The 26,914-nt window shown below is 46.5% G+C and overlaps 1 protein-coding gene across 7 annotated transcripts in view; it reads right to left on the reverse strand.

Moving 5' to 3' along the window:
• MUC16 (mucin 16, cell surface associated) overlaps window positions 1-26,914 on the reverse strand; it is a 193,485-nt gene that overhangs the window by 62,893 nt on the left and 103,678 nt on the right. For all 7 annotated transcript variants that reach the window (XM_085012717.1, XM_085012714.1, XM_085012716.1 and 4 more), the window contains exons 7-15: window positions 17,219-22,711; window positions 15,245-15,369; window positions 15,090-15,157; window positions 10,536-10,708; window positions 8,202-8,237; window positions 7,912-7,980; window positions 6,353-6,477; window positions 6,188-6,255; window positions 2,382-2,554 (exon numbers count right to left, since the gene is read on the reverse strand). In XM_085012717.1, the coding sequence (XP_084868843.1) occupies window positions 2,382-2,554; window positions 6,188-6,255; window positions 6,353-6,477; window positions 7,912-7,980; window positions 8,202-8,237; window positions 10,536-10,708; window positions 15,090-15,157; window positions 15,245-15,369; window positions 17,219-22,711 (6,330 nt within the window). The remainder of the gene's footprint in view (window positions 1-2,381; window positions 2,555-6,187; window positions 6,256-6,352; window positions 6,478-7,911; window positions 7,981-8,201; window positions 8,238-10,535; window positions 10,709-15,089; window positions 15,158-15,244; window positions 15,370-17,218; window positions 22,712-26,914) is intronic.

Raw genomic sequence — 26,914 nt, forward strand, 5'->3', positions numbered from 1 at the left:
AACGAAGGGGAGCTCTCGTGCATTGTTGCTGGATCATCTCATTTGGCTGTGAGAAAATCCTGCATGGGATGTACATTTAGTCCCTTCTATCAATGGGACCTTAGAGCCTGGAGAGGTCACATGGCTTGTCCAGCAACACATAAAACAGAGGTCTCTCACTTACCAATCTCCATCTTATGAATATGCTTTAAGTTAGTCCCAATGCCAGAGTTAAACCTTCTATGGGCTCAGGACAGGATGTGCTATTGTTAATCCAGTAAAATATATAAAAAACTATATATAAAGGACCTTTCCAAGCAGACATAGAGGGGAAATTACTAATCAAGCATCAGGTTAGACTGTTAGGCTAGAGTTCATCAGTGCCCCTTCCTGTCCTGATAGGCTTGCACTGGATCTGGTCTACAGTGTTGCCTTGTGATTAGGAATTTAAGAGTTATAGTCTGAATCTTGGGTTTAAGTCTTGACTTTCCCTTGTTTTATGGCTGGATTGTTTTGGGCAAATGAGTTCCTGTCTGAATGCCTGATGGCTGTCTGTAAAAATAAGTGGAGTAACTTAGAGGGTTTGGGGTAAAATTAATATGAGATAATACAAATAAAACCTTATCATAAGTCCTGGCACTTAAAACCCAGATCTAAAATATGGCACAAATGGGAGTTCCCGTCGTGGCTCAGTGGAAACGAATCTGACTAGCATCCATGAGGACACAGGTTCAATGCCTGGCCCTGCTCAGTGGGTTAAGAATCTGGTGTTGCTGTGAGCTGTGGTGTAGGTTGCAGATGTGGCTCAGATCCCATGTTGCTGTGGCTGTGGTATAGGCCAGACTATAGCTCTGATTTGACCCCTAGCCTGGGAACCTCCATATGCCATGGGTGTGGTCCTAAAAAAAAAAAAGACAAAAATAAATTTAAAAAGATGGCACAAATGAACCTATGTACAATACTGAAACAAGACTCACAGACATAGAGAACAGACTTGTGGCTGTCAAACAGGAAGGGGAGGGAGAGGGCTGGACTGGGAGTTTGGGGTTGGTAGATGCAATTACATTTATTTATTTAATTAATTTAATTAATTTATTTATGTCTTTTTGCCTTTTCTAGGGCCACTCCCATGGCACATGGAGGTTCCCAGGCTAGGGGTCTAATCAGTGCTGTAGCCACCGGCCTACGCCAGAGCCACAGCAACACGGGATCCGAGCCATGTCTGGGACCTGCACCACAGCTCACAGCAACGCCGGATCCTTAACCCAATGAGCAAGGCCAGGGATTGAACCCTCAACCTCATGGTTCCCAGTCGGATTCATTAACCACTGTGCCACAATGGGAACTCCTGCAATTACATTTAGAATGGATAAGCAATGAGGACCTGCTGTTCAGCACAGGAAACTATATCCAATCTCCTGGGATGGAACATGATGGAAGATAATATTAAAAAAAAGAATGTATGTATATATGTATGACTGAGTCACTTTGCTATACAGCAGAAATTGGCACAACATTGCAAATCAACTATAATAATAAAAAAAGAATTAGCTACTATTATAGTTATTATTCTTGGTGTTAGCATCGCTGTTTGGGGGCACTGTTGCCAATGGTGTTGTGTAAACAGTTTTATTCATGGGTTCTTTGCTAAGTATGGTGTGGTTCCATGAAGTGGGAGTAGTTCTGGCTGGCCTGTGAAAAATTAGAACATCATTTCAGATTGTCATAATGGAGAGAATGAAGTGGAGTGAGGGCTGAATGGGACTCTGCCCAATGGGAAAAATTAACCTCAGGGCCCTGTATCACCTGCTTCTTTCCCTTGAGACTGCATCTTTCACTTGGGCTCCTATGAGAAGCTATGGAAATAAGGAGGAAACATTCCATTCCAAGGGGGTGAAAAGGGAAACGAGGTCAGCCACCTATGATGTATTAAGCATTAAATAAAGAGCCCCCTGGAGTTCCTGCTGTGGCTCAACTGGGGATCAGCAGTGTCTCTGGAGCACTAGGATACAGATTGGCCCCCTGGCCCCACCCAGTGGGTTAAGGATCTGGCTTTTCGGCAGTGGATCTGATTCCTGGCCTGGGAACTCCATGTACCTTGGGGTGGCCAAAAAAGAAAAGAGAAGAAAAGAAAGCCCACAAGATAATGCCAGGTTTGTACCAGAACTCTGAATCTGGGTCCAGCCATGTCTCCAACTCAGTGGTTTTAACACTTTGGTGGAGAGAATTCATCACAGAAGGGGCAGCCTTATGCACTGTGTCATGAGCAGCACGTCTGGCCTCTACCCATTAGATGTTATGATCACCCCTCCAGCCATGACTTGAAAAAAATCTCTCTAGATGTTGCCAAATGTCATCTGCTGGTTAGACAGGGAACTGCAGGCTACAACGTGGGCACTCACCATTGACGTAGAGGCTCTCACTGTCCAGGGTGTAGGTGCCCAGGTGGGTGACACCATCGGTCAGTTGACTCAGCTCCTGGTACAGCTTCTCTCTGTCCAACCCAGGATGCGTGGGGTCAGGGTGGTAGGTGCAGATGGCGTCCACTCCAGTGGCTGCCCCATCCCTCTCAGGCCTAGGGTGGCAGAGACAGGAGAAAAGGACACACAGAGATGTGGGAGAGTTATATACCTTGTTCATTTCTCTCCATCAAATTGACACACTCTCTTTCTTTGGTTTGGGATTTTTCTCTCTCTCCTTTTTATTATAGTTGGTTTACAATGTTGTGCCAATTTCTATTGTACAGCAAAGTGACCCAGTCATACACAAACATACGTTGACTTTCTTTTCTTTTTCTTTTCCTTTTTCTTTCTTTTTTTCCTATTTCTTTTTTCAGGGCTGCACTGCAGCATATGGAAGTTCCCAGGCTAAGGGTTGAATTGGATCTGCAGCTGCCGGTCTACACAACAGCCATGGCAACACCAGATCCAACCCACATCTGGGACCTACACTGCAGCTTGTGGCAATGCCAGATCCTTAACCCATGAGACCAGGGATTGAGCCTGCATCCTCATGGATACTAACGGGGTTCTTAATCTGCTGAGCCACAGTGGGAACTACCATTCCCTTTCTTATATTAGCTTCCATCATGGTCTATTCTGAAGCTGGATATAATTCCTTGTGCTATACAGTAGGACCTCATTGCTTATCTATTCTAAATGAAATAGTTGTATCTACTAACCCCAAACTCTCAGTCCAAACTTCTCCCTCCCCCTCCCCCTTGGCAACCACAAGTCTGTTCTCTGTGTCAGTGGATCTGTTTCTGTTTTTTTTTTTTAACATGTTTTTATTACAGTATAGTTGATTTACAATGTTATGCTAACTTCTGCTGTATAGCAAAGTGACCTAGCCACACATATACATATATTCCCTTTCTTATATTATCTTTCTTATATTATCTTCCATCATAGTCTACCCTTGGAGACTGGATATAGTTCCCTGTGCTGTACAGTTGGACCTCGTTGCTTATCCATTCTAAATGTCATAGTTTGCATCTACTAACCCCAAACTCCCTGTCCATCCCACTCCCCACCCCACTCCCCACCCCCACCTTGGCAACCACAAGTCTGATTTCTATGCCTATGAGTCTGTTTCTATTTTGTAGATAGAGTTAATTTGTGCCATATTTTAGATTCCACATAGAAGTGACATCATTATGACATTTCTCTTTATTGAGCCTTGCCTGTTTTCTTTGCCATGGTTTTTTCTGGGTTCTCTTCACTGTGTACCTTCCTGCTCCATAAAGTGATGGATCTTTTAAGACCTCATCCTCAGCCACCTTCCCTTCTTCCCCCCAACCCCACTCTCCTTGGATCATTTGGTTTATATTCATTTTTTTTTTCTTTTTAGGGCTGTACCTGCGGCATATGGATGTTCTCAGGCTAGGGGTCAAATTGGAGCTACAGCTGCAGCCTACCACAGCCACAGCAACATGTGACCTGAGCCTCGTCTGCAACCTGCACCACAGCTCACGGCACCAAGGGATCCTTAAACCACTGTGTGAAGCCAGGGATCTAACCCGCATTCTCATCGATAGTTGGGTTCGTTACCACTGAGCTCCAAGGGAAACTCTAGCTCATATTCATTTCTGCAGCAACCAGCCTTATTGTCCTGAGATGCAATTTCACTCTCCTTGGCCAAGACCTTCCTCTTGACCTCTGTATAAACAACAGCCTCGGGATATCACCCAGACCCATTCAATTCCATACATCCCAAGCTAAATTTATTATCTCCCCCACTAAAAACAGAGCCTGTTCCTCCACCTATGTTTCCATATCAGAGCCAGAGCCAGAGATGTAGGAAGCCTTCTGGACCTTCCCCCATCCTTTGCCTCCCCATCCAAGCAATATCCAGGTTTAGTCCAACATCTCAAGGGTCTTCCCACTCCTATCCCATCATCAGAGTAAATTTTTCCACCCCCACATCTATTAGTGTTCTACATAAGCTACGCTGGAGTTCTCTTATGGTGCAGCAGGTTAAGGATCCAGTGTGGTCACTGCAGTGGCTTGGGTCACTGCTGTGACACAGGTTCAACCCCTGGCCCAGGGAACTTCCACATGCCTTGAGTGTGGCCAAAAAAAAAGTTAAAACAAACAAACAAACAACTGCACCATGGCAGGGCTCAGCACCATGGTTTTACCACAGCTCTGAAAGAGTATAATTAATATTTATGGAACACCTACTAGTCGATAATATTTATGGAACATGTACTGGGTCATCTGCTTTTACATTTGCTATCTCTTTTTATCTTTTCAGCAACTGTGAGGTAGATGCTGATGATTCCCACAATATAGTTGAGAAAACAAATCACGCAGATGCTAAAGAAATTCCCAAATGTTGCACAGCTATTGACAGAAACAGGATGTGACTTCATATGTTTGGACACTGAGCCCATTAACGCTTGAACTTCTGCTATGCAAAATACTGGGAAAACTCCTTAGTATGACTTTTGACTCCAGCTCTAACCTAAACTCTTGGTAATATCTATGACTCTAAATTCATCCCATGATTCATCCACCACTCATGCAGCTACACTCCTGTGCACCTGTCCATCTGCTTGGCCAACCTCCTTCCTTGGCTTTCTCTCTTTTTTTTTAGGGCCGCACCTGCGGCATATGGAGGTTCCCAGGCTAGGGGTGGAATTGGAGCTACAGCTGCCAGCCTATACCACAGCCACAGCAACACCAGATCCGAGCCACATCTGCGACCTACACCACAGCTCACGGCAACGCCGGATCCTAAACCCACTGAGCAAGGCCAGGGATCGAACCCAAAACCTCATGGTTCCTAGTCAGAGTTGTTCCTGCTGCACTGTGATGGGAACCCATTGGCTTTCTCTTTTTCTCTTCTTTCTCCTTTCCTCCCTCCCTCCTCCCTTTCCTCCTTTCTTCTCCCCAAATTTCCTTCCTTCCTTCCTTGCTCCTTCCCTCCTGGCTTCTCTTCCTCCTTTTCTTTCTCTCTTTTTCTCCTTTTCTCCCCATCCCCCCCGCCCTCTTCTCTATCTCTTTCATTCAATTGCTGTTTGCTCCACACTCTACTTTCCAATTTCACGGGGCTTTTCTCATGTGCCACAATCTTTCTCACATCTATCCCATTACTTAAGATATGCCAGGCCTCGAAATATCTTTGCCAATATTCCTTCCAGCTAACTCATACTCAACTTTCAAAACTTGGCTCAGCCATCACCTTCTCCAGATGACCTCCACTCAGCCCCCCTAGATGGACCGAAAAGTCCATTCTCTGGGCTCCTATGCCCCCCTGCCCCTCACACTTAATCACTGTACTAACACCATTCATATTACAGTTTTAAGTCCTTAGGGCTGTCGTCCTTGATACACTGTGGGAATCTTGAGGAAAGGGCCCACCACTGATTCTCTCAGTGTCCTTGGCACTTGTCACAAGGTGTGCCCTGAGGTACCTCAGTTCACATTCGCTTAATGGGTTAGCACTGCCCTTTCTGAAAGGTGAGTGTGAAGGCTTGGTGCATCGGCTTATCCAAAGGATTTAAGACCTTTAGTGGCCGCCTCTTTCAGGAAGCCCTCTCTGACCCCTCAGCCAGGGCGGATGCCTTCTGCATCTGACTTCCTGGAAAGGCCCCAGGCATTTATAATTCTCACCTTCTCATTGTCAGGGTCAGGCCCTCAGCTCCTGGTGAGCTTGTCTGTGACTGCACAGCCCTCCTTCAGGTGATCAGGGAGGCAAGTCTTACCTGAGCAGGGTCAGTCTGCAGCCGGAGTACAGTGGGCCGACACTGGTGTTCTTGAACAGAGGATCCAGCTGGGGAGAAGCAGGGAGGGAGATGAGCAGGAGGGGCTGAGGCTACTGGGTGGGGTGGGGACAAGGGAGGGCCGAGGAAACATGGATGGGCTCTTACCAGGCGATTCAGGGCCTTCTCAGTGAAGTTGAACTTCATGGAGCCTCGGTGCCCCATGTCCGGGGTATAGAGCAGGTTGGTGATGGTGAAGTTAAGGGTGAATGGCACCAGGGCCGGGCCCTTGCCTGCAAATGGAGGGAGAAGGAGAGAGGAGACCCATAATGCTCTTAGAGCTGAGCTGGTTAAGAAGGGGAGGGACTAATGTCATCTCTCTGTCCATAGTATCCAGTAGGTAAGCACTGAGATAGCCCCTCAGGGATGCTCCCCTCCTCAGCAAGCCAGAGGGACCTCCACGTTAAAAGTGTGACTTCAGCTTAAAAGGGAATCTCAACCCTCTTTTTTTTTTCTTTTTCTTTTTTGGCTGCCTGGTGGCATATGGAATTCCCCAGCCAGGAATCAGATCTGAGATGCAATTTGCTGCAGCTACAGCAACACCGTATCCTTAATGCACTATGCTGGGCTGGGGATCGAATCTGTGCCCCAGTGCTCCCAAGATGCTGTCCATCCCATTGTGGCAAATGGAGCTCAGGAACCTCAACCCCTTATCCCAGGGTGTCCAAAGACTGACAAGTCAGGGATATTTTTGTTGGAAACAAGAAGGACCAAGGCCTTTGTGCTCAGGCCTTAGGTTACAAATACTTGAGCAGTCAAGAAATCTAAAATAGGAGTTCCGGAGTTCCCGTCATGGCGCAGTGGTTAACGAATCTGACTAGGAACCATGAGGTTGCGGGTTCGGTCCCTGCCCTTGCTCAGTGGGTTAACGATCCGACGTTGCCGTGAACTGTGGTGTAGGTTGCAGACGCGGCTTGGATCTCGCGTTGCTGTGGCTCTGGCTTAGGCCGGAGACTACAGCTCCGATTGGACCCCTAGCCTGGGAACCTCCATATGCCGCAGGAGCGGCCCAAGAAATAGCAAAAAGACAAAAAAAAAAAAACTAAAATAGGAGTTCCCATTGTAGCTCAGTGGGCTAAGGACCTGAAGTTGTCTTGGTGAGGACAAGGGTTAAATCCCTGACATCACTCAGTGGGTTAAGGATCCAGCACTGCAGCAAGTTGTGCCACAGGTAGCAGATGTGGCTTGAATCCAGTTTTTCTGTGGCTGTGGTATAAGTCACAGCTGCAGCTCACAGCTTAGCTCGGGAACTTCAATATGCTACAAGTGTGGCTATTTAAAAAAAAAAAAAAAAAGGGAAGGAGAATAGAAAAAGAAATCCAAAATGGCAGTAATTTCCAGGAAGGCAATGTTCATAGAGAACGGAGATTAGCTACGGGGAAATGCTGTTTTCTAGAAGGTGGTCTGAACAAGAGGATGCTGAAGTCTGGAGTACAAGAAAGGACCCAAGAAGAGCTGAGTTCCAAGAATAGAAAGTACATGAAAATGGGAGGATGTTTGGGCTCTGGAGGAACAGAAATGAGGCCGGAGTGGCCAGAGATTAGTCAGCCAGGTAGGCAATGGGACAGACAAAGGTTGTGGGACCATTAGGGTCTGGACCATATAAGAGTTCATCAGCCACTGAATGGGAGCGGAAGTTTCATGAGACCCAGAGATTAGACTCCTACCTGTAGTAGAGCTGGGGGTGGGGGTCAGAGATGCTGGAGATCCTGGTGAGAATGTGGAGGTCACTGGAGCTGAAAGAATAAGATGGTTAGGTCCTATCATGAAGCAAGGAAAAGATAGCGGCTGTTCATGGAAACTTGCATTTCTACCTTGGCTTAACCTGAGACTTTTGCTGGTTGGGGGCTCTTGTGGGGCTGAGGATCTGGGGATGGGGCATACTTTCCTCCCAGGGAGCAGGCTTAGGTGGGAAGGGTCCCAGGGTCATGGAGACATCCAAGACTTCATTACTCACTGCTAGTGGTGGGGATCCAGTACCGATGGTTATAACCTGCAGAGAGAGGCAGAAATAAAGAACAAGATGATGGGAGAAGGTTAAGAAAGGAGTGAAGAGTAGAACTAGAAACACGAGCTTGCGGACCTTCCTGAGTAATTTCTCTGAGAAATGGCAGTAAATAATGATGGCTGCTTTTTATGAGGTAGCTGCCTCATACTCTGTATGCTCATGATCACTTCATCCTCATTGCCATTAACCTCAAAGAAAATAATGATCAAGTCACCCTTAATACTGAAGGGATATACTGGGTACCTGGAATAATATCAACCTCATCAAATGAATAATAAGGACAACAATTTTATGTGAGTGTTTCCAGCCTCATTTTTATTGTCTTTGTCAAAGAAACATAATTTGGTTCCTCCTCTTTGAATTTCTCCTCCTACCCAACTCTCCAAAAATAAAAATTGACCTTTGACAGCACAATTCTTGGACTTAGGTAATGTTAGGTTAAATCATGAGGGAGAAACTTGGGGGTCAGCCAAGAGTATAAAGTTGGAGAATAAGAGAAATGGGAGAATGAGGATTTGAATAAGTATGGTTCTAGATCATGGATTGAATCTACTTTGATGCTCTTTGAGTAATGCAAGTAAAACTTAGACTTGTTTTGTATTTGATGGTCCAACTGGGTTTATTGAAATAAAACTCCTCTCTGAGACTGGGCCAAATGGAGCCCTGTGATTTACTTGGGTTATTCAAGTTTTATCTCATTTGACTCACACTAATCTTAGGTGATTTTAAAAAAAGCTGCATTCTAAAAATAGACAAAAATCTAGAGAGAGGAGTTCTTGTTATGGCTCAGTGGGTTAAGAATCCAACACAGTATCTGTGAGGATGCAGGTTTGACCCTTGGCCTTACTCAGTGGGTTAAGGATCTAGTGTTGTTGCAAGCTGCAGCTTAGTTCACAGATGCAGCTCATATCTGGTGTTACTGTGGTTTAGGCCAGAGTTGCCGCTCTAATTTGACCCCTAGCCCATAAACTTCCATGTGCCACAGCTGCAGCCATAAAGAAAGGAAAAAAAAATCCAGAGAGGTCATGGCTTGCCCAGGACCACACAGTAAGCAAAAGGCAGGACTAGGGCTATTTAAAGCAAGACCTATAATTCGCCAAAACCCATAGTGGTTAACTACTGCTTTTAGATAATTCCCAAAGACCGCTGAAGTACAAAACAGATTTTAATCCAGGCAGAAAGAATGTCCAACATGGTAGTGGTAATGTGGACATAATTAATCAGCTTAAATTGTCATATTAGAGGCCTCTTAATATGATTTTCCATCCTGATAGTTGTGCTTTATTTTAGTTGTGTTAGTCTGTAGTGTAGCCTAGTAACTAGGTGGGCTTAGATTTTATTTTATTTTATTTTTTTCCTTTTATAACTGCACCTGAGGCATATGGCAGTTCCTGGGCTAGGGGTCGAATGGGAGTTGCAGCTGCCGGCTTACACCACAGCCACGGAAGCACAGGATCTGGGCTACATCTGCAACCTATGCTGCAGCTTGCAGCAACTCTGGATCTTTAACCCACTGAGTGAGGCCAGGGATTGAGTCTGCATCCTCACAGAGACAATGTTGGGTCCTTAATTTGCTGAGCCACAATGGGAACTCCAGGTGGGCTGAGACTTTAAAGTCAATTCAGGTTTAAGTCCAGACTCCACCAATAGTATTAGCTATCTGATTCTGGGAAAATGGATATCCCTTCCTGAGCTTTGTTTGTTTCACTGTACAACACACCTAGTACCTCATAAAATGTTAGGTGGGACTAGTAAGACATAGTACATATAACACTCTAGATCATAGGAATCCCTCAATAAATATTAGCCCTTAATACAGGTGGTATTGTGGGTGTTGTTGCTAAGAGCCTGTTGCAAGGGAATATATTGCTAAAAACATTACTAACAGCTTTGTTGTTTTTTCCTTAGGTGGGATGTAGTTCCAACTGGCCTTGGAGAGTGAGTAAAGGGCCACAAGCTGCCAGAAGGAAGAGAAAGAAGGGCAGTCACTGCACTGGGAAGCCACTGCCTCTTTGGGAAGTTAACCCCACTGGCCACCATGGGCTTGCTTGACTCCCTTCTTCCTTGATGTCTGCCTGTTCCATTTGGGCTTCTGGGAAAGGTCAATGGAATGAGGAAGACTTTGGAGGAAACCTTTATTTCCAGACCTGGAAAGTTCCTTTTTAGGTGTCTGAAGGGAAAGAACAGAGCCCCCATGGAAATTCTAGGTTGGTCCAGAACTAGGAAGGTGGGTACAGAAACATTACACTGCAAGGAGACCCAAGCTGCAGCAGAACTACTCACCATTGACATAGAGACTATTCCTCTCCAGGGTGTAGGGGCCCAGCCGGGTGACACCATGGGTCTGATGGCTTAGCTCCCAGTACAGCCGTTTTCTGTCCAGTCTGAAGCCTGTGGGATCTGGACGGTAGGTGCAGACTGCATCCATTTGGGTGCTTGTCCCTTCCTTATCAGCCCTGGGGAAGGAGGGGTGTGGGAGAAGGAGCATGAAGGACACTTGAGGGTTGGCTACTCTTGACGAATCCTTCCTTCAGTTGCATCCCTTGGTTTTTACGCCAGCACTCTTCCCTGGGTCCTTCCTGCTTTTTTGTTTCCTTCCTTCCTTCCTTCCTTCTTTCCTTCCTTTTCCTTCCTCCCTCCCTTCCTCCCTTCCTTTCTTTCAATGCCGGGTCCTTGACCCACTGAGCCAGACCAAGGATTGAACCAGTGTCCTCATGGATACTAGTCAGCTTCATTACGGCTGTGTCACAACAGGAACTCCTGTTCCTGCCTTTTTGAACACATTTTTTTCTCTTTGATGTGGGGATCCAGATCCTCCCACCTCAAGTGAAGTACTCTCCAGAGCTACTCCTTAGCGAAATTTCTTCTTTGTCTCCCCATTCTTTTTATTAACTATTTCAACTACTAATTCCTAGTACACTCCCTGTCCACTTATGAAGGAAATACAGATAGTGCTGGAGGTCCTGCTGTGGCATAGCAGAAATGAACCCGACTAGTATCCATGAGGACGTGGGCTTGATTTCTCACACTGCTCAGTGGGTTAAGGATCTGGCGTTGCTGTGAGCTATGGTATAGGTTGCAGATGTGGCTCAGATCCCGTGTTGCTGTGGCTATGGCTGTGGTATAGGCTACATATCTGATTCGACCCCTAGCCTAGGAACTTCCATATGCTGCAGGGGCAGCCCTAAAAAGCAAAAAATAAATAAATAGGAGCTCCTATTGTGGCACAGTGGAAACAAATCCGACTAGGAACCATGAGATTGCCGGGTTCAATCCCTGGCCTTGTTCAGTGGGTTAAGGATCCAGGATTGCTGTGAGCTGTGGTGTAGGTTGCAGATGCAGCTCGGATCTGGCGTTGCCATGGCTATGGTGTAGGCCTGCAGCTGTAGCTCCGATTCGACCCCTAGCCTGGGAACTTTCCTATGCTATGGGTCTGGCCCTAAAAAACAAAACAAAACAAACAAACAAACAAATACAGATAGTGTCCAGTATTGGTCAAGTTGGGTCTTGCTCGGGCCATGGGGTAGGGGATATAAAGTTCCCCAGGTGGAAAATCCTGAGGGTCCTGGGGCCAGTTAGCGTGTGGAAGGGGAATGCAAGAGGATCAGAGATCTGAGAGTGTGAGTGAACCACCCCTGTGGCCGGCAGTGACCCTGTGTCACAACCATCACGGAGCCTGAAAGTGGAGTTGGGGTGAAGGACTTTATTTCAACTTGGCAAGTCCAAAGGCTGAGGTCAACTCTTGGGAACACATGTTAGGCAGGCAAGCAAGTTTGGAGACCAACAGAGAGAATGAGTTAAGTAATAAAGGCACTGGGTCACCATGCTGTACAGTAGAAAATTGACAGAACACTGTAAACTAGCTGTAATGAAAAAAAATTATTATATATACATAAAAAGAAGTAATAAAGGGCAATGTGGTCCAGAGATAAATTTGTCCTGAATTTAAGCTGACCTTACAGTTTAAATTCGCAGTAATTCACTCGAAGTGGGGGCTTTACAGGTAGGGAGAAAGATCCCATTTCTCCCTTATTTTGGGAATTCTGCTTGCTATTTTCCATGCTATTCAAAGCATTCCCATTTTATGTCCATATAGCCTAATGAAGTGATTCTCAAAGAGTGGCCAAGGCACCCCTGGAGGTCCCAAAACTTACAGGGTGTCCACCAAGTGAAACATATTTTCATAATCATACTAAGGCATTATTTTCATTTTCACACTTCCAGGAGTATACAATGAGATTGTTTTCCAGAGGCCACAGATGAAATATGGTAAAGAATGGAATGCAGAAGTTCCCATCGTGGCTCAGTGGTTAACGAATCTGACTAGGAACCATGAGGTTGAGGGTTTGATCCCTGGCCTTGCTCAGTGGGTTGAGGATCCGGCATTGCCGTGAGCTGTGGTGTAGGCTGCAGATGCGGCTTGGATCCCACGTTGCTGTGGCTCTGGCGTAGGCTGGCGGCTACAGCTCTGATTCGACCCCTAGCCTGGGAACCTCCACATGCCGTGGGAGCGGCCCCAGAAATGGCAAGAAAACAAAACAAAACAAAAAAAAGAATGGAATGCAGAAGCAGTTTTTTTATCCTGCTGTGTCTTCTACTAAACCCGACATTAAATAAATTTGGAAAAACATAAATAATGACCCTCTTCTTATACTTTTTTGTGGGTAGGAGAAACATGGCTCTTATTCATAAAGCTGTTATTTACACTAACCTGTTTATCATATTTAATGAATAAATATTTATATTTAGTGAATTAATGAATAAATATTTATAAAAATCCTGCATTTTAATTTTTAATACAGGAAATATGGGTAGATATAACCCTCAAGTCCAAAGGCTCTTTGGTGTTCTGGGTAGTTTTAAAGAATCTAAAAGCCTGTTGAGGAGTTCCCTAGTGGCTCAGCGGATTAAGGATCCCACATTGTCACTGCTGAGGCTCTGATCACTGCTGTGGTAGGATTTTGATCCCTAGCCAGGGAACTTTTTCATGTTGCAGGTGCAGCCAAAAAAAGAAAAAGACTGTTGAGCTCAGCAAGCTTGAACACTGCTGGTATTGTGGTTAAAAGGAGAGACTCTAGGGAGTCCCAAGGCACCCGGGTTCAAACCCTGACTCCTCTCAAGCAAGTAACTTGACTTCTCTGGGCCTCAATATTCCATCTTCAAGGTAGGATAATAATCATGTGTTTGTTTGTTTGTTTGTTTGTTTTGCCTTTTTATAGGGCCACTCCCTCGGCATATGGAGGTTCCCAGGCTAGGGGTCTAATCAGAGCTGTAGCCGCCAGCCTACACCAGAGACACAGCAACTCAGGATCTGATCCACGTCTGCAACCCACACCACAGCTCACAGCAACGCCAGATCCTTAACCCACTGAGCAAGGCCAGGGATCAAACCCGCAACCTCATGGTTCCTAGTCAGATTCATTAACCACTGAGCCATGATGAGAATTCCAATAATCATGCTGATGTGAGGATAAAATGAATGGAAACATGTAAACCACTTAGATTATTAGGTGGTATGTAGTATGGGCAATATTATTATTAATTTACCCATCTTGTAGAAAGATGGGGGCAGGTGTGGTGGGCTCAGCTCATCTGAAGACACTTTCCACCTACAATAATCTGGGAATCTCTCTTTTTGGAGCAAGGTGGGTAAGAGAGGATGACTTGAGTTGGCTGCATGGAGGACCTTATGGAAAGTCCATAGCAAAATGAAGTGTGAAAAATGGGTCCTGTGCTCACTGACCTCAGAGGACATTGAATGGATGTAGGCAGAGAGAAGACCGGCCATTTTTGCAGAGTTCCGGTCCATTTGAGAGTTTTAAAATTTCAATATATCCTATGGGTACTCAATATTTTTAATTTTTTTGTCTTTTTAGGGCTGCACCTGCGGTATACGGAGGTTCCTAGGCTAGGGGTCAAATCGGAGCTGTAGCTGCTGGCTGACACCACAGGACAGCAATGCCAGATCTGAGCTGCATCTGTGGCCTACAGCACAGCTCATGGCAACTCCGGATACTTAGCCCACTGAGTGAGGCAGGGATTGAACCTGCGTCCTCATGGATACTAGTCTGCGTTTCCGCTGAGCCATGATGGGAAATCCTCAATATTTGTTTTATTTTACCCTTTGGTTCAATTTATCTCTTTTCAGGAAATAAACTACAGAGCTGCAGTGTCTTTTTATTTATGTATGTATTTTTTCTTTTGGGGCCACACCTGTGTTATATGGAAGCTCTTGGCCTAGGAGTTGAATCAGAGCTGCAGCTGCCAGCCTACACATCAGCCACAACAACGCCAGATCCAAACTGCCTCTGAGACCTACAGTGTAGCTTGTGGCAATGCCAGATCTTTAGCCCACTGAGCAAGGCCAGAGTCAAACCAGGATCCTCATGGATACTAGTTAGGCCCTTAACCCGCTGAGCCACAATGGGAACACTCCAGAGCTGCAGTGTTTAGAGTTTGTCCCCAACAGGGTAGTGATGAACTAGGGCCAGGATAGTGTCAGGGATTCTGGCAACACAGTTGGCAAAGATATTACACCAGCTGGCACAACGAGATCCCATCAATTGAGGGCTCACAATGGGCCAGGCATTGTGACCAACAATTAACATCCCCAAGAGTGAGGTACTGTTATCACCATTTTATAGACAATGTAATCGAAGAACAGAGAGGTTATGTTTCTTATTCAAGGCCACACAGCTAGCAAAATGGGAGAAGAGGGGTTCAAACCCTGGCATTCTGGGTCCACTATGATATACCATCTCTTGGCAAAGGTTCAAGTAGCTGCGGTGGACCAGGGGACAGAGGAAGGAGAGAATGGGTGCTTGGAGGAAGTCTCACCTGAGCAAGGTCAGTCTACAGCCAGTATACAGGGAACCAATGCTGCTGTTTCTGAACAAAGGCCTGAGCTGGAAAGAATGAGTAGGAGATGAGTGGGAGGGGCCACGTTGGCAGGTGGGGTTGGGCCCAGGTGGGCATTGGTGGGGGACTCTCACCAGGTGCTGCAGGTCTCTTTCAGTGGCATTGAACATCTCAGAGTCCAAGTCTCCCATGTCCTTTGTGTAGCTCAGGTTGGTGATGGTGAAGTTGATGGTAAAAGGCATCAAGAAAGGAATTGCAGCTGCAGGGATGGGGAAGAGTAAAATGAGAATGGTCCTGAGCCTGGCCTCAACCGGGGGGGGGGGGGCGCAGGAAGGCTTTGAGGATGCGTCTTAACTCCATTGTCCAGTTGGAAGACTGGCCTAGGATGTCCTATCTGAGACGCTTCCTGGAACAGTCCCTGCTGGGAGCTGATTTTCAAGAAGAGAGTTTTTAAGAAGAGAATCCGCCTGATGACAAAGTCCAGGGGATTCTGAAGAAAGGCTGCGGGGCAGCACGTCCGCCAGTACACAAAAAGCATAAGGCTGTAATGCCTGAAAAAACATGTTTCTAAATTCTTGCCCTTCTTGCTTTTAATGATCACCCTGTGTTCTGTTTACTGTGCCTTGACTCTTGATTTGGGAGTCATTCTTGCTTGCTAAATGTTTGGGAGAATAGCTCTTTGTTATCTACACCTAAATTACATGAGTTTTTAGAAAGATTCCTTTTCCTTATAAGAGAATCATAGATGACAATGGTATTTACTACTTGTAGTTTTAGAAGAAATTGTTAAGTTTTATAGATGTAATTTGAAACATTTAGAGTTGTTGATTAGTTTGACAAGTTGTTTTTCTTTGGCTGATTTATTAATCTATAAAAAGAAAATAGGCATAAAGGCCTATTGTTGATTGTTCAATATAAGTTAGAAAAACTGATTGTGGTTGTTGAGTTACTAACCAAGCACCTGCCCTAAAAACACAATGCATTTGTGGTAATCACAAAGGTCACGAGAAGTCTTACACTTCTGACATTTATGGCCTACGTGTGATCTTTAGTCCTGCCTGGTTATCTTTTAATAGGTTTAGAGAGCATCCTGCTTGGACAAGGTGCTTCTTAATCTTTAAACTTAATCTGTGGCTCTGAAAACATTTCAAGATACTGATCTCTTACTTTTTCTACAAGTTACAGTCTTTTCTGCTATTTAAGTCACTGCTGACCACCAATAAAGTTGAGACTACGTGAACACTGCTTGAGAGTGTGCGTCTCCGTTATTCCTGCGCCTGTACCACCCTCTCCTCTTCAGGAAATTCCCCGGCTGCTGGAGCTGGACTCTGGCAAGTCCCTATCCCAGATCCTCCCATAAAAGGTGACCAACCATCCCCGTTCGCCTGGGACTCTGTGGATTCCTGGGATGGAGACTTTCAGTTTTAAGAGGGAGATGTAGTCCTGGGAAAACTGGGAGGAACTGGTCACCCGACTCCCACTTCCCCTGGGATCTTAATCATTTCAGCACATCCTAGCACCTGCATCTCTTTGTCTTAGGAGACTCAGGCTCAAGGAGCATCCCTTTAGCAATGACTGATGGGAACTGGTAGATAAATAACCCCAGATCTCTCATCACCTGAGATGAGGCAACTCCAAAGTAAAAATTCAAGGCTTTCTCCCAGAGTTGCCCACCAGCCTCCAAAACTGTGAGACAATAAATTTCTATTGTTTAAGCCACTCAGTTTGTCATACTTTGTTGAGGCTCTACCGAACCAATACACCAAATGACCTAACAATTTTTTTTTCACTTTTAGGGTCACACCTGAGTCATATGGAAGTTCCCAGGCTAGGGGCTGAATTGGAGCTGCAGCTGCCGGCCTACACCGCAGACATAGCAATGCCAGATCTGAGCTGCATCAGTGACCTACACCACAGTTCAAAGGCACCACCAGATCCTTAACCCACTGAGCAAGGCCAGGGATCGATCCCATGTCCCATGGATACTAGTAGGGTTCTTAACCCACTGAGCCACAATGGGAACTCCTGAACTATACATTTTAAATGGTTAAAATGGCAAATGTTATTTCAGACACACACATATTTTACCATAATAAAGTTATTCTTACTTATTCCTGAAGTCACACTCCCAGGAGCCACGGTAGACATTCCAGGCGTGGTGATAAGGGCAAAAGGACTTCCAGCCAGTGTACTGAAGGCAGTTGCAGTCTTGGCCACAGGGAGGCCTGAATCCGTGGCAGCCAAATTAGTGGTCTCAACAGTGGTGGTTTCCAGGATAGTGGTTGTACTTAATCCAGGACTGGTTTTAGGTGGTGTTGAGGTCTCCGATGCTATTGATGTCACAGTGCTCACTGTCACAGTCTTGGACAATTCTGGGAGTCCAACTGAGGTTGCAGATGGTGAGGTTGCAGATGGTGAGGATTCTGTGCCCCAAAAAGTTAGGGTATAAGACTCACTAGCTGTGGCAGGGGCACCAGAAGGCCCAGGAACACCAGGGGAAACAGTCAGAGCTGGGATGCTTGGACTGGTCTCTGCTGCAGGACTGGTGGCCAGTAAACCTGTGGTCTCAGGTAAACCATGGGAGAGAGTCAAAGTTGAAATAGGTGTGCTGATGTCTGTGCCAGGATGAGCGGAGAGTGAGGCAGTTTCCGTGGAAACATCAAACAAAACAGGTGGACCTAGATCAACTTTGGTTGTCTCTGTTACAGGTATGGTGAAGAGAGGGGATGTTGTTTCCAGTGGACTGAGAGAAACTGTCTGAGTTAGAAAAGCTGTACTCGTCTCCAACCCCGGTTGGAGGGAGGGTGAGGCTGTGGTCTCTGGTAAGTGAGGAAAAACAGTTGAAGCAGGAAAATGTGTGCTTGTCTCTGCACTGGAAGGGGTGATCCATAAGGCTGTGGTCGCCGGTTGGCCAGGAGAAAGAGTCAGAGGTAGAATAGTGGTGTCAGTCTTGGAACGAGGGGCCTGTGAGGTCACTGTATAGGGGGCACTAGAGAAGACAGTAGGAGCTGGAACAGTGGAACTGACTTCTGCCCCAAGACTGGTGGCCACTGAGAATGTGGTATCTGATTCGCTATGGGAAAAAATGGGGGGTGTCCTGGAAATGGTTGGGCTGGTCTCTGCAGGATGGGTGACTGATGAGACTGTTGTATCTGGCTCTCCAGGGAAAACAGTCACAGGTGGAACAGTGGAACTGGCTTCTGTCTCAGAATGCGTGACCCATGAGGCTGTGGTTGCTGGTTCATGTGGTGAACCAGTCAGAGTTGGAAAAGTTGTACTGGTCTCTGCCCCAGAACTGGGAACTAGTGAGGTCATCAGCTCTGTTGCACCCGGTGAGACAGTTATAGCTGAGACAGCTGAACTGGCTTCAGTCCCAAGACTGGTAGTTATGGAGAATGTGGTGTCGGATTCATGATGGGAAACATTGGGGGTTGTCCTGGGAAGAGTTGGGCTGGTCTCTGCAGGATGGGTGACTGATGAGACCATTGTACCTGGCTCCCCAAGGGGAATGGTCATAGTAGGAATAGCTGAACTGGCTTCTGTTCCAGAGTGGGTGACCCATGAGACTGCTGGCTTTGGTCTGTGTATGGAATTGGTCATAGTTCTAAAAGTTGTACTGGTCTCTGCCTCAGAACTGGTGACCAGTGAGGTCATCATATCTGATATAGCAGGGGAGACAGTGGTAGATGGAATGGCTGAACTGGCTTCTGCCCCAGGAATGGTAGTTAAGGGTGTGATATCTGATTTACTGTAAGAAAAATTTGTAGTTCTAGAAACAGGGGTACTTGTCTCTGTGGAGTAAGTGACCCATGAGGCTGTTGTCTTTGGTTTGTGGGGAGAATCAGTTGGAATTGGAAAAGTTGTATTGGTCTCTTCCCCAGAACTGGTGACCAGTGAGGTCACCAACCCTGGTACAGGAGAGGAGATGGTTGGAGTTGGAGTGGCTGAACTCGTCTGCACCACAGGATGAGTGACCAATGAGGCTGTGGTCATGGGCTCAACAGGAGACTGTGTCAGAGTTGGAATAGCCACACTAGCATCTGACTCAGAAATAGTGACCTGTGAGGTCACCATATCTGGTATATCAGGGGAAACAGTTAGGGTTGGAACAGGTGAACTGGCTTTTGCCCCAGGACTGGCGACCATTGAGGATGTGCTGTTTAATTCCCTATGGGGAACACTGGAGGTTGTCCTGGGAACAGTTGGGCTGGTCGCTGCAGGATGAGTGACTGATGAGACTGTCATAGCTGGTTCCCCAGAGGAAAGAGTCAGAGTTAAAACAGCTGAACTGGCTTCTGTCCTAGAATGAGTCACTGTGGTTTCCATTTGACCTGGGGAAGGAGTCACAGTTGGAAAAGTTGTACTGGTTCCTGCCTCAGATCTAGTGGCCGGTGAGGTCATCATGTCTGCACCTGGTGAGACAGTGGTAGCTGGGATGGCTGAACTAGCTTCTGCCCCAAGAATGGTGGCTGTTGAGGGTGTGATAGCTGATTCACTATGGGAAACACTGGAGCTTGTCCTGGTAACAGTTGGGCTGGTCTCTGCATGATGGGTCACCAATGAGACTGTCATAGTTGGCTCCCCAGAGGAAAGAGTCAGAGTTGAAAGAGCTGAACTGACTTCTGTTCTAGAATGGGTGATCCATGAAGCTGTGGTTTCCATTTGACTTGGAGAAGCAGTCACAGTTGGAAAAGTTGTACTGGTTTCTGCCCCAGAACTTGTGACCTCTGAGGTCACCACTTCTGGTACACCAGGTGAGCTTGAACTGGCTTCTGCCACAGGACTGGTGGCCATTGAGAGTGTGGTGTCTGATTCACCCTGGGAAAATTCTGGAGTCATTCTGGAAATGGGTGGGCTGGTCTCTGCAGGATGGGTGACCGATGAGACTGTTGTATCTGGCTCCCCAGGGAAAACAGTCATGGTTGGAATTGCTGAACTTGTTTCTGTCCCAGGATGAGTGACCAATGAGGCCATTGTCCCTGGTTTGTGTGTAGAATCAGTCAGTGTTGGAAAAGTTGTACTGGTCTCTGCCCCAGAACTGGTAACCAGTGAGGTCATCATCTCTGGTACACCCTGTGATACAGTCATACCTGGGACAGCTGAACTGACTTTTGTCTCAGAATGGGTTACCCAAGAGGCTGTGGTCTTTGATTCGTGTCGGGAATCAGTCAAAGCTGCAAAAGTTGTACTGGTCTCTGCTCTAGAACTGGTAACCTGTGAGGTCATCACTTCTTGTACAGTCGGTGAGACAGTGGTAGCTGGGATGGCTGAACTAGCTTCTGCCCCAGGACTGGTGGCTACTGAGGGTGTGGTATCTGATTCCCTATTGGAAACATTGGAGGCTGTCCTGGGAACAGTTGGGCTGGTCTCTGCATGATGGGTCACCAATGAGACGGCCATAGTTGGCTCCCCAGAGGAAAGAGTCAGAGTTGAAAGAGCTGAACTGGCTTCTGTTCTAGAATGGGTGATCCATGAAGCTGTGGTTTCCATTTGACTTGGAGAAGCAGTCACAGTTGGAAAAGTTGTACTGGTTTCTGCCCCCGAACTGGTAACCAGTGAGGTCATCATCACTGGTACACCAATTGAAACAGTTGTAGCTGGGATGGCTGAACTGGCTTCTGCCCCAGGACTGGTGGCTGTTGAGGGTGTGGTAGCTGATTCACTATGGGAAACACTGGGGGTTGTCCTGTAAACAGTTGGGCTGGTCTCTGCCTGATGTGTCACTGATGAGACTGTTGTATCTGGTTTTCCAGCAGAAACAGTCATAGCTGGAACAATGGAACTGGCTTCTGTCTCAGAATGGGTGACCCATGAGACTGTGGTCTCTGGTTCATGTGGAGAACCAGTCAAAGTTACAAAAGTTGTACTGGCCTCTGCTCCAGAACTGGTAACCTGTGAGGTCACCGCTTCTGGTAAACCTGGTGAGACAGTCATAGCTGGGACAGCTGAACTTGCTTCTACCCGAGTTCTAGTGGTTGTTGAGATGGTGGTGTCTGATTCACTCCAGGAAAATTTGGGAGTTATTCTGGAAATGGGTGGGCTGGTCTCCACAGAATAGGTGACCCAGGAGGTTGTGGTCTCTGGCTTGTGTGGGGAATTACTGTGAGTTGGAAAAGTGGCACTGGTCTCTGTCCCAGAGGTGGTAACCAGTGGGATTTCTACCTCTGATATACCAGGAGAGACAGTCAGAGTTGGGATGGTCGAACTGGTCTGTGCTCCAGAATTGGAGACTGTGTTTGCTGGTTCACCAGGAGAAAGAGTCAGAGTTGAAATAGCCACACTGGCATCTGTGTCAGAACTGGTTGCTTGTGAAGTCACCATATCTGGTAAATCAGAGAAGACTGGTGCAGTTGGTATGGCTGAACTGGCTTCTGTCCCAAGGCTGGTGGCCATTGAGTGTGTGCCATCTGATTCACCATGGGAAACATCAGGGGTTGTCCTGTAAACAGTTGGGCTGAACTTTGCAGGTTGGGTGACCAAAGAGACTGTTGACTCTGGATCATTCAGGGGCTCAGTCAGAGTGGGAAAGTCTGTACTGGTTTCTGTCCCAGAGCTAATGACCAGTGAGGTCACCATCATGGGTATCCTAGGTGAGACTGTCATCACTGGAGTGGCTGAACTGGCTTCTGCCCCAGGACCAGTAGCTCTTGAAGATGTGGTGTCTGATTCACTAGGGGGGAAATTCAGAGTCATTTTGGAAACAGATGTGCTGGTCTCCTTGGAATGGAGCCATAACACTGTTGTATCTGGCTCACCAGGGGAGTCGGGCAAAGTTGGAACAATGGAACTGGCTTCTGTCCCAACCCACGAGGCTGTTGTCCCTGGTTTGTGTGGGGAATCAATCCCAGTTGGAAAAGATGTGCTGTTCTCTGCCCCAGAACTGGTGACCTGTGAGATTTTCAGCCCTGATATACCAGGGGAGACAGCTGGAGTTGGAACTCCTGAACTGGCTTGTGCCCCAGGACGGGTAACCAATGACACGGTTGTATCTGGCTTTCCAGGGGAAACAGTCAGAGTTTGATCAGCTGAGCTGGTCTCTTTCCCAGGACTAATAACTAGTGTGGTCAGCACCCCTAGTACATCAGAGGAGACAGTTGTAGTCGGAATAGCTGAATTGGCCTCCCTAGAACCTGTAGTTGTTGGGGGTGTGCTGTCTGATTCACTCTGAGAAACATTCAAGATTGCCCTGGAAACAGTCGGGCTGGTCTCTGCAGGATGGCTGACTGATGAGACTGTGGTCTCTGGCTCACCAAAGGAAACAGTCAGAGCTGAAACAGCTGTACTGGTCTTTGCCCCAGAACTAGGGACCGGTGGGGGTGTAGTCTCTGGTCCTCTACTGAAAATAGATGGAGTTGTCATAGGAACGGTTGTGCTGGTTTCTTCACCAGGTCTGGTGGCCAAGGAGGCTATCATCTCTGGGACATCTGAGGTTGTGATGATCATTGCTGTTGTGCGTGTGCTGGCTGTTTTACCTGATGTCCTGAGGAGAGGCAGCATTCCCAAAGTGGGCACAGAGACTCTGGCAGTCAAAGTCACTGTGGAAGCGGTCTTCAGAGCAGTGGCAATGGTCTCTGCCCTCTCTGACACTCCTGTTGATACGCCTGTGAATCATAGGAGGGACACAAAATTGGGACAATGTGATTACTACCTTCTAGGCTGGCAATCACTCATTTTTTCCTCCACATCTGGAAAGTGTGAGAAATGTCTCTGCCTGGGATGTGCCTATGATGTTTCTGGATGGGAAAAGGAATTGTGATTGGCCTTCCCTCCCTTTACCTGACTCATCTTGCATGGCGATTCCTCCATGAATTCTCTTTGTTTGTTTAAAAGTAGTTATTTAGGGAGTTCCCGTCGTGGCTCAGCAGAAACTAATCTGACTAGGAACCATGAGGTTGCGGGTTTGATCCCTGGCCTCGCTCAGTGGGTTAAGTGGTGGCTTGGATCTGGCGTTGCTGTGGCTCTGGTGTAGGCTGGCAGCAACAGCTCCAATTAGACCCCTAGCCTGGGAACCTCCATATGCCGTGGGTGTGGCCCTAAAAGGACAAAAAGACCAAAAAAAAAAAGTATTTATTTAGAAGAGGAATAGAATTTTTAAAAGTAAGAGTTTATTATATGTATTAAGAGCATGAAAATAAAAAGGGAAAAATTGAAAATGGAAATCCAGCAAGTTCCCATTGTGGCTCAGTGGTTAAAGAACCTGACTAGTATCGATGAGGATGCAGGTTCAATCCCTGGCCTTGCTCAGTGGGTTAAGGGTCTGAAGTTGCCATGAGCTGCAGTGTAGGTCGCAGACGAGGCTTGGATCTGGCGTGGCTGTGGCTGTGGCATAAGCAGCTACAATTTGACCCCTAGCCTGGGAACGTCCATAGGCCACAGGTGTGGCTCTAAAAACAAACAAACAAAAAACCCCAAAATAAAACTTTCCTTAATAAAGATTCATGCACATAAGTGAAAGAACTCTCTGAAATCCAAATAAATCTAACTGCTCTTTTTATTGAATATAGACATATCTGGCAGCTATATTGCCCAATTTCAAGAGAGTATAAATACCATAGGACTATACTGGAATAATCTCTAATCGAAACTGTGTGAATGTAGAAGGAAGTGAGAAAAGTTATTACTGCTATTATTGCTATAGTTACTACTACTACTGCCTACTATTACCTGCTATTGCTAGAGTTACTACTGCTGTTACTATCATTGCCTTACCCACTACCTCTGCTGTTACTATCATCACTTACTACTACTGTGATTGCTACTGTTACTGCTACCTCCTATTACTACTGTTGTTGCTGCTGTTACTCCTGCTGCTGCTGCTACTGCTTGCTATTACCTACTATTGCTAGAGTTACTACTACTGTTAATACTATCATTGCCTCTATCTACCGCTTCTGCTGTTACTATTATCATTTATTACTAATGTGATTGCTACTGTTACTATTGCCACTTATTACTACTGTTGTTGCTACTGTTACTACTGTTGCTGCTGCTGTTGCTGCTGCTATTACTGCTTGATACTACCTACTATTGCTAGCATTATTGCTACTGTTACTACTACTACTTTTTCTACTTCTGCTGTACAATATAGATCTACTGAATTGAATTTTCTGGGAACCACACTAGCTGACCAAGGTGACAGCCTCTGAAGAAGAGAAAGTGGCATTGGCAGAGATGGCAGCTACTGACCAGGGCCTCAGAAAATGGTTTCCAGGAAGGAGAAAGAACTACACGGAGTCTTCTCTTAAGGTCCACAAAGCCTACTGGAGGTTGTTGCAGAGAGAGGGACAAAATGAAGGGGATTTTGACTCTGATGGTGGAGCAATGTCCTTGTGTTGCTGAGTATATCCCAAAAAAACATATTTCTGAGAGTAGGCATCGTAAAGTACTTCATATGTATTTGATGACGAAGATGATGACGTTGATGATGGTAAGCAAGTACCTGACATGCTTTGTCTCTTGGACCCTCACAAGAATGCTGAGTATATATCCTATTATTCTTCTCACTTTACAGAAGAGAGAGACAGAAACTCAGAGATCATCATTTACCAAGATCACACAGTTACTGACTGATGGTGTGGACATTTGAACATAGTTCTATCTGAATCCTAAACCTAAGCTCTCAACCGATGCAGTATATTAGTCCCCTAACCAAATTTCAGGATCTTGCGGGGGCCAGGAAAGAAAGGGAAAGATGTAAGGTGAAAATGTCCATCAGTGGAGGGGTCCTCAAGAATTCTCTAACGTTGTGGTCTCAGCCATGAGACATTTTTGGGTGTCACTACCGTGTGGATGTGGTGGCTCCTACAGGCATCTAGTGAGCAGAGGCTAGGGATGCTGTTGAACATCCTACCGCATATGGGACAGCCCCTTACAACAAAGAATTATATGCCCCAAATACCCGTAGTGCTGAGGTTGAGCAATCCCATTCTGTATGGAAAGAAGCCAAGGACTATGGTTAATTAGCCCTCATAAACTTTGCCCTCTAAATATTGGTTATCACCCTGAAGCCCAGGGATCTATTTCCCGGTGATCTGATGTAGCCAACAGGCAGTGCCCAACTCACATTCCATAAGTGCTGGGCTTCAAGGCCCCTTCAAGAAGATAGAACTCAAAGCCTCTGGCCAAGACAAGAATGACCAGTCCCCTATCATCACCCCATCCATCTCATTGCAATGCCCCTTCCCCCACCTTGAGCAACCTGGCCTACTCCTTCTTACTCCCTACTAGGAAAGGTATGTGGCCCACTCCTCACCCACCCTGACAGGGCCTTATATGCCCCCAACCAACCAGCAGGTGTATCCCAAGACCCCTCATTCCCCAACCAATGAGCAGGTCAGAAGGTGTATCCTGAGACTTCTCCTCTCCCTGGGCTATAAAAACAGATATGACCACGTGCTTGGGGTCAGCTCTCCCAGATTATCAGAGAGTTGGCCTGATGTGTTAACAGTGTCTCTTGCCCCAATAAACTTGTCTTTTCTTCATCCTGCTTTGAATCCAGAAAATTCTTTCCAACCCACATGCACAGATCATCACAATAAGCACTCAATGTTGTAGTGACCCCAGTAGGATCCTAATGTAGCCCCTGTAACTCTACACCTAAGGGTTTCACTGAGCCTATGTATGGAGCAGGTTGAAACTGCTGAAAGTTACCTTTAGGACCAATGATGGAAGAAGTTGGACCCCAGCCATTTAGTTCCTTGGATAGGACAGTGCCAAGGTGTTCTATGCTGCCTCCTAGAGGTCACAGCACAGAGGAACTGACACTCTTGTCCACAGCCGCCACCTGCTCAGGAAAGCACCTTGCCTTGACTTCCTTGCCTTCTCTTCGCCAGTGCTTCCTGAGATCACCCTCAACTAAAATAAACTACTTGCCCACATCCTTAACTCACATCTGCCTCTTGGGAGACCCAACCTGAGATACCCAGGTCACAGGATAAGACAAACAACCTGACTGGGGGTGACTCTGTCTAAAGCCTGGATCTTATAAAAAGCTTCCAAAATGTACTTGTAAAATAGTCTGGTCTCTAAAAATATTGGAAGGAACCTCTTTTTTTTCTTCTTTCCCTTTTTAGGGCCACACCTGTGGCATATCGAAGTTACCAGGCTAGGGGTCGAATCGGAGCTGCAGCTACTGGCCTACATCACATCCATAGCAACACTAGATCTGAGGCTTGTCTGTGACCTACGTCTATAGCTTGCGACAACACTGGATCATTAACTCCCTGAGTGAGGCCAGGGATTGAACCCAAATCTTCATGGATACTAGTTGGGTTCTTAACCTGCTGAGCCACAATGGGAACTCCTGGAAGAAACTTAATGGGTAAGGGGAACCCCTTGCTAAATACATGGGCACCTCTTAAATTCTCGTGCAGAGCAATAGTACTGTAATGTTAGATGATTATAGCCGAGTAATTATATAAAATCCTGTGCTGAACAAAGCTAAGCAAGTTTCTTTTTTTTGTCTTTTCTTCCTTCCTTCCTTCCTTCCTTCCTTCCTTCCTTCCTTCCTTCCTTCCTTCCTTCCTTCCTGTCTTTTTTTGACTCTTAGGGCCACACCAGCAGCATGTGGAGATTCCCAGGCTAGGAGCTGAATCAGAGCTACAGCTGCTGGCCTACACCACAGCTCACAGCAACGCCGGATCCTTAACCCACTGAGCAGGGCCAGGGATCAAACCCGTGTCCTCATGGATGCTAGTAGGGTTCGTTAACCACTGAGCCACGATGGGAACTCCTAAGCAAGTTTCTTTACAGCAGGAGTTCTCAGGGCCTTTAATATGCTGATGCATGTTACAGTCTCTAGGAGG

The sequence above is a fragment of the Sus scrofa genome, chromosome 2 (assembly GCF_054392235.1).
Source record: "Sus scrofa isolate SSC_HxYL_T2T_F1_AM1 chromosome 2, Sscrofa_HxYL_maternal_Yorkshire_Landrace_v2.0, whole genome shotgun sequence".
NCBI classification, from domain to species: domain Eukaryota; kingdom Metazoa; phylum Chordata; class Mammalia; order Artiodactyla; family Suidae; genus Sus; species Sus scrofa.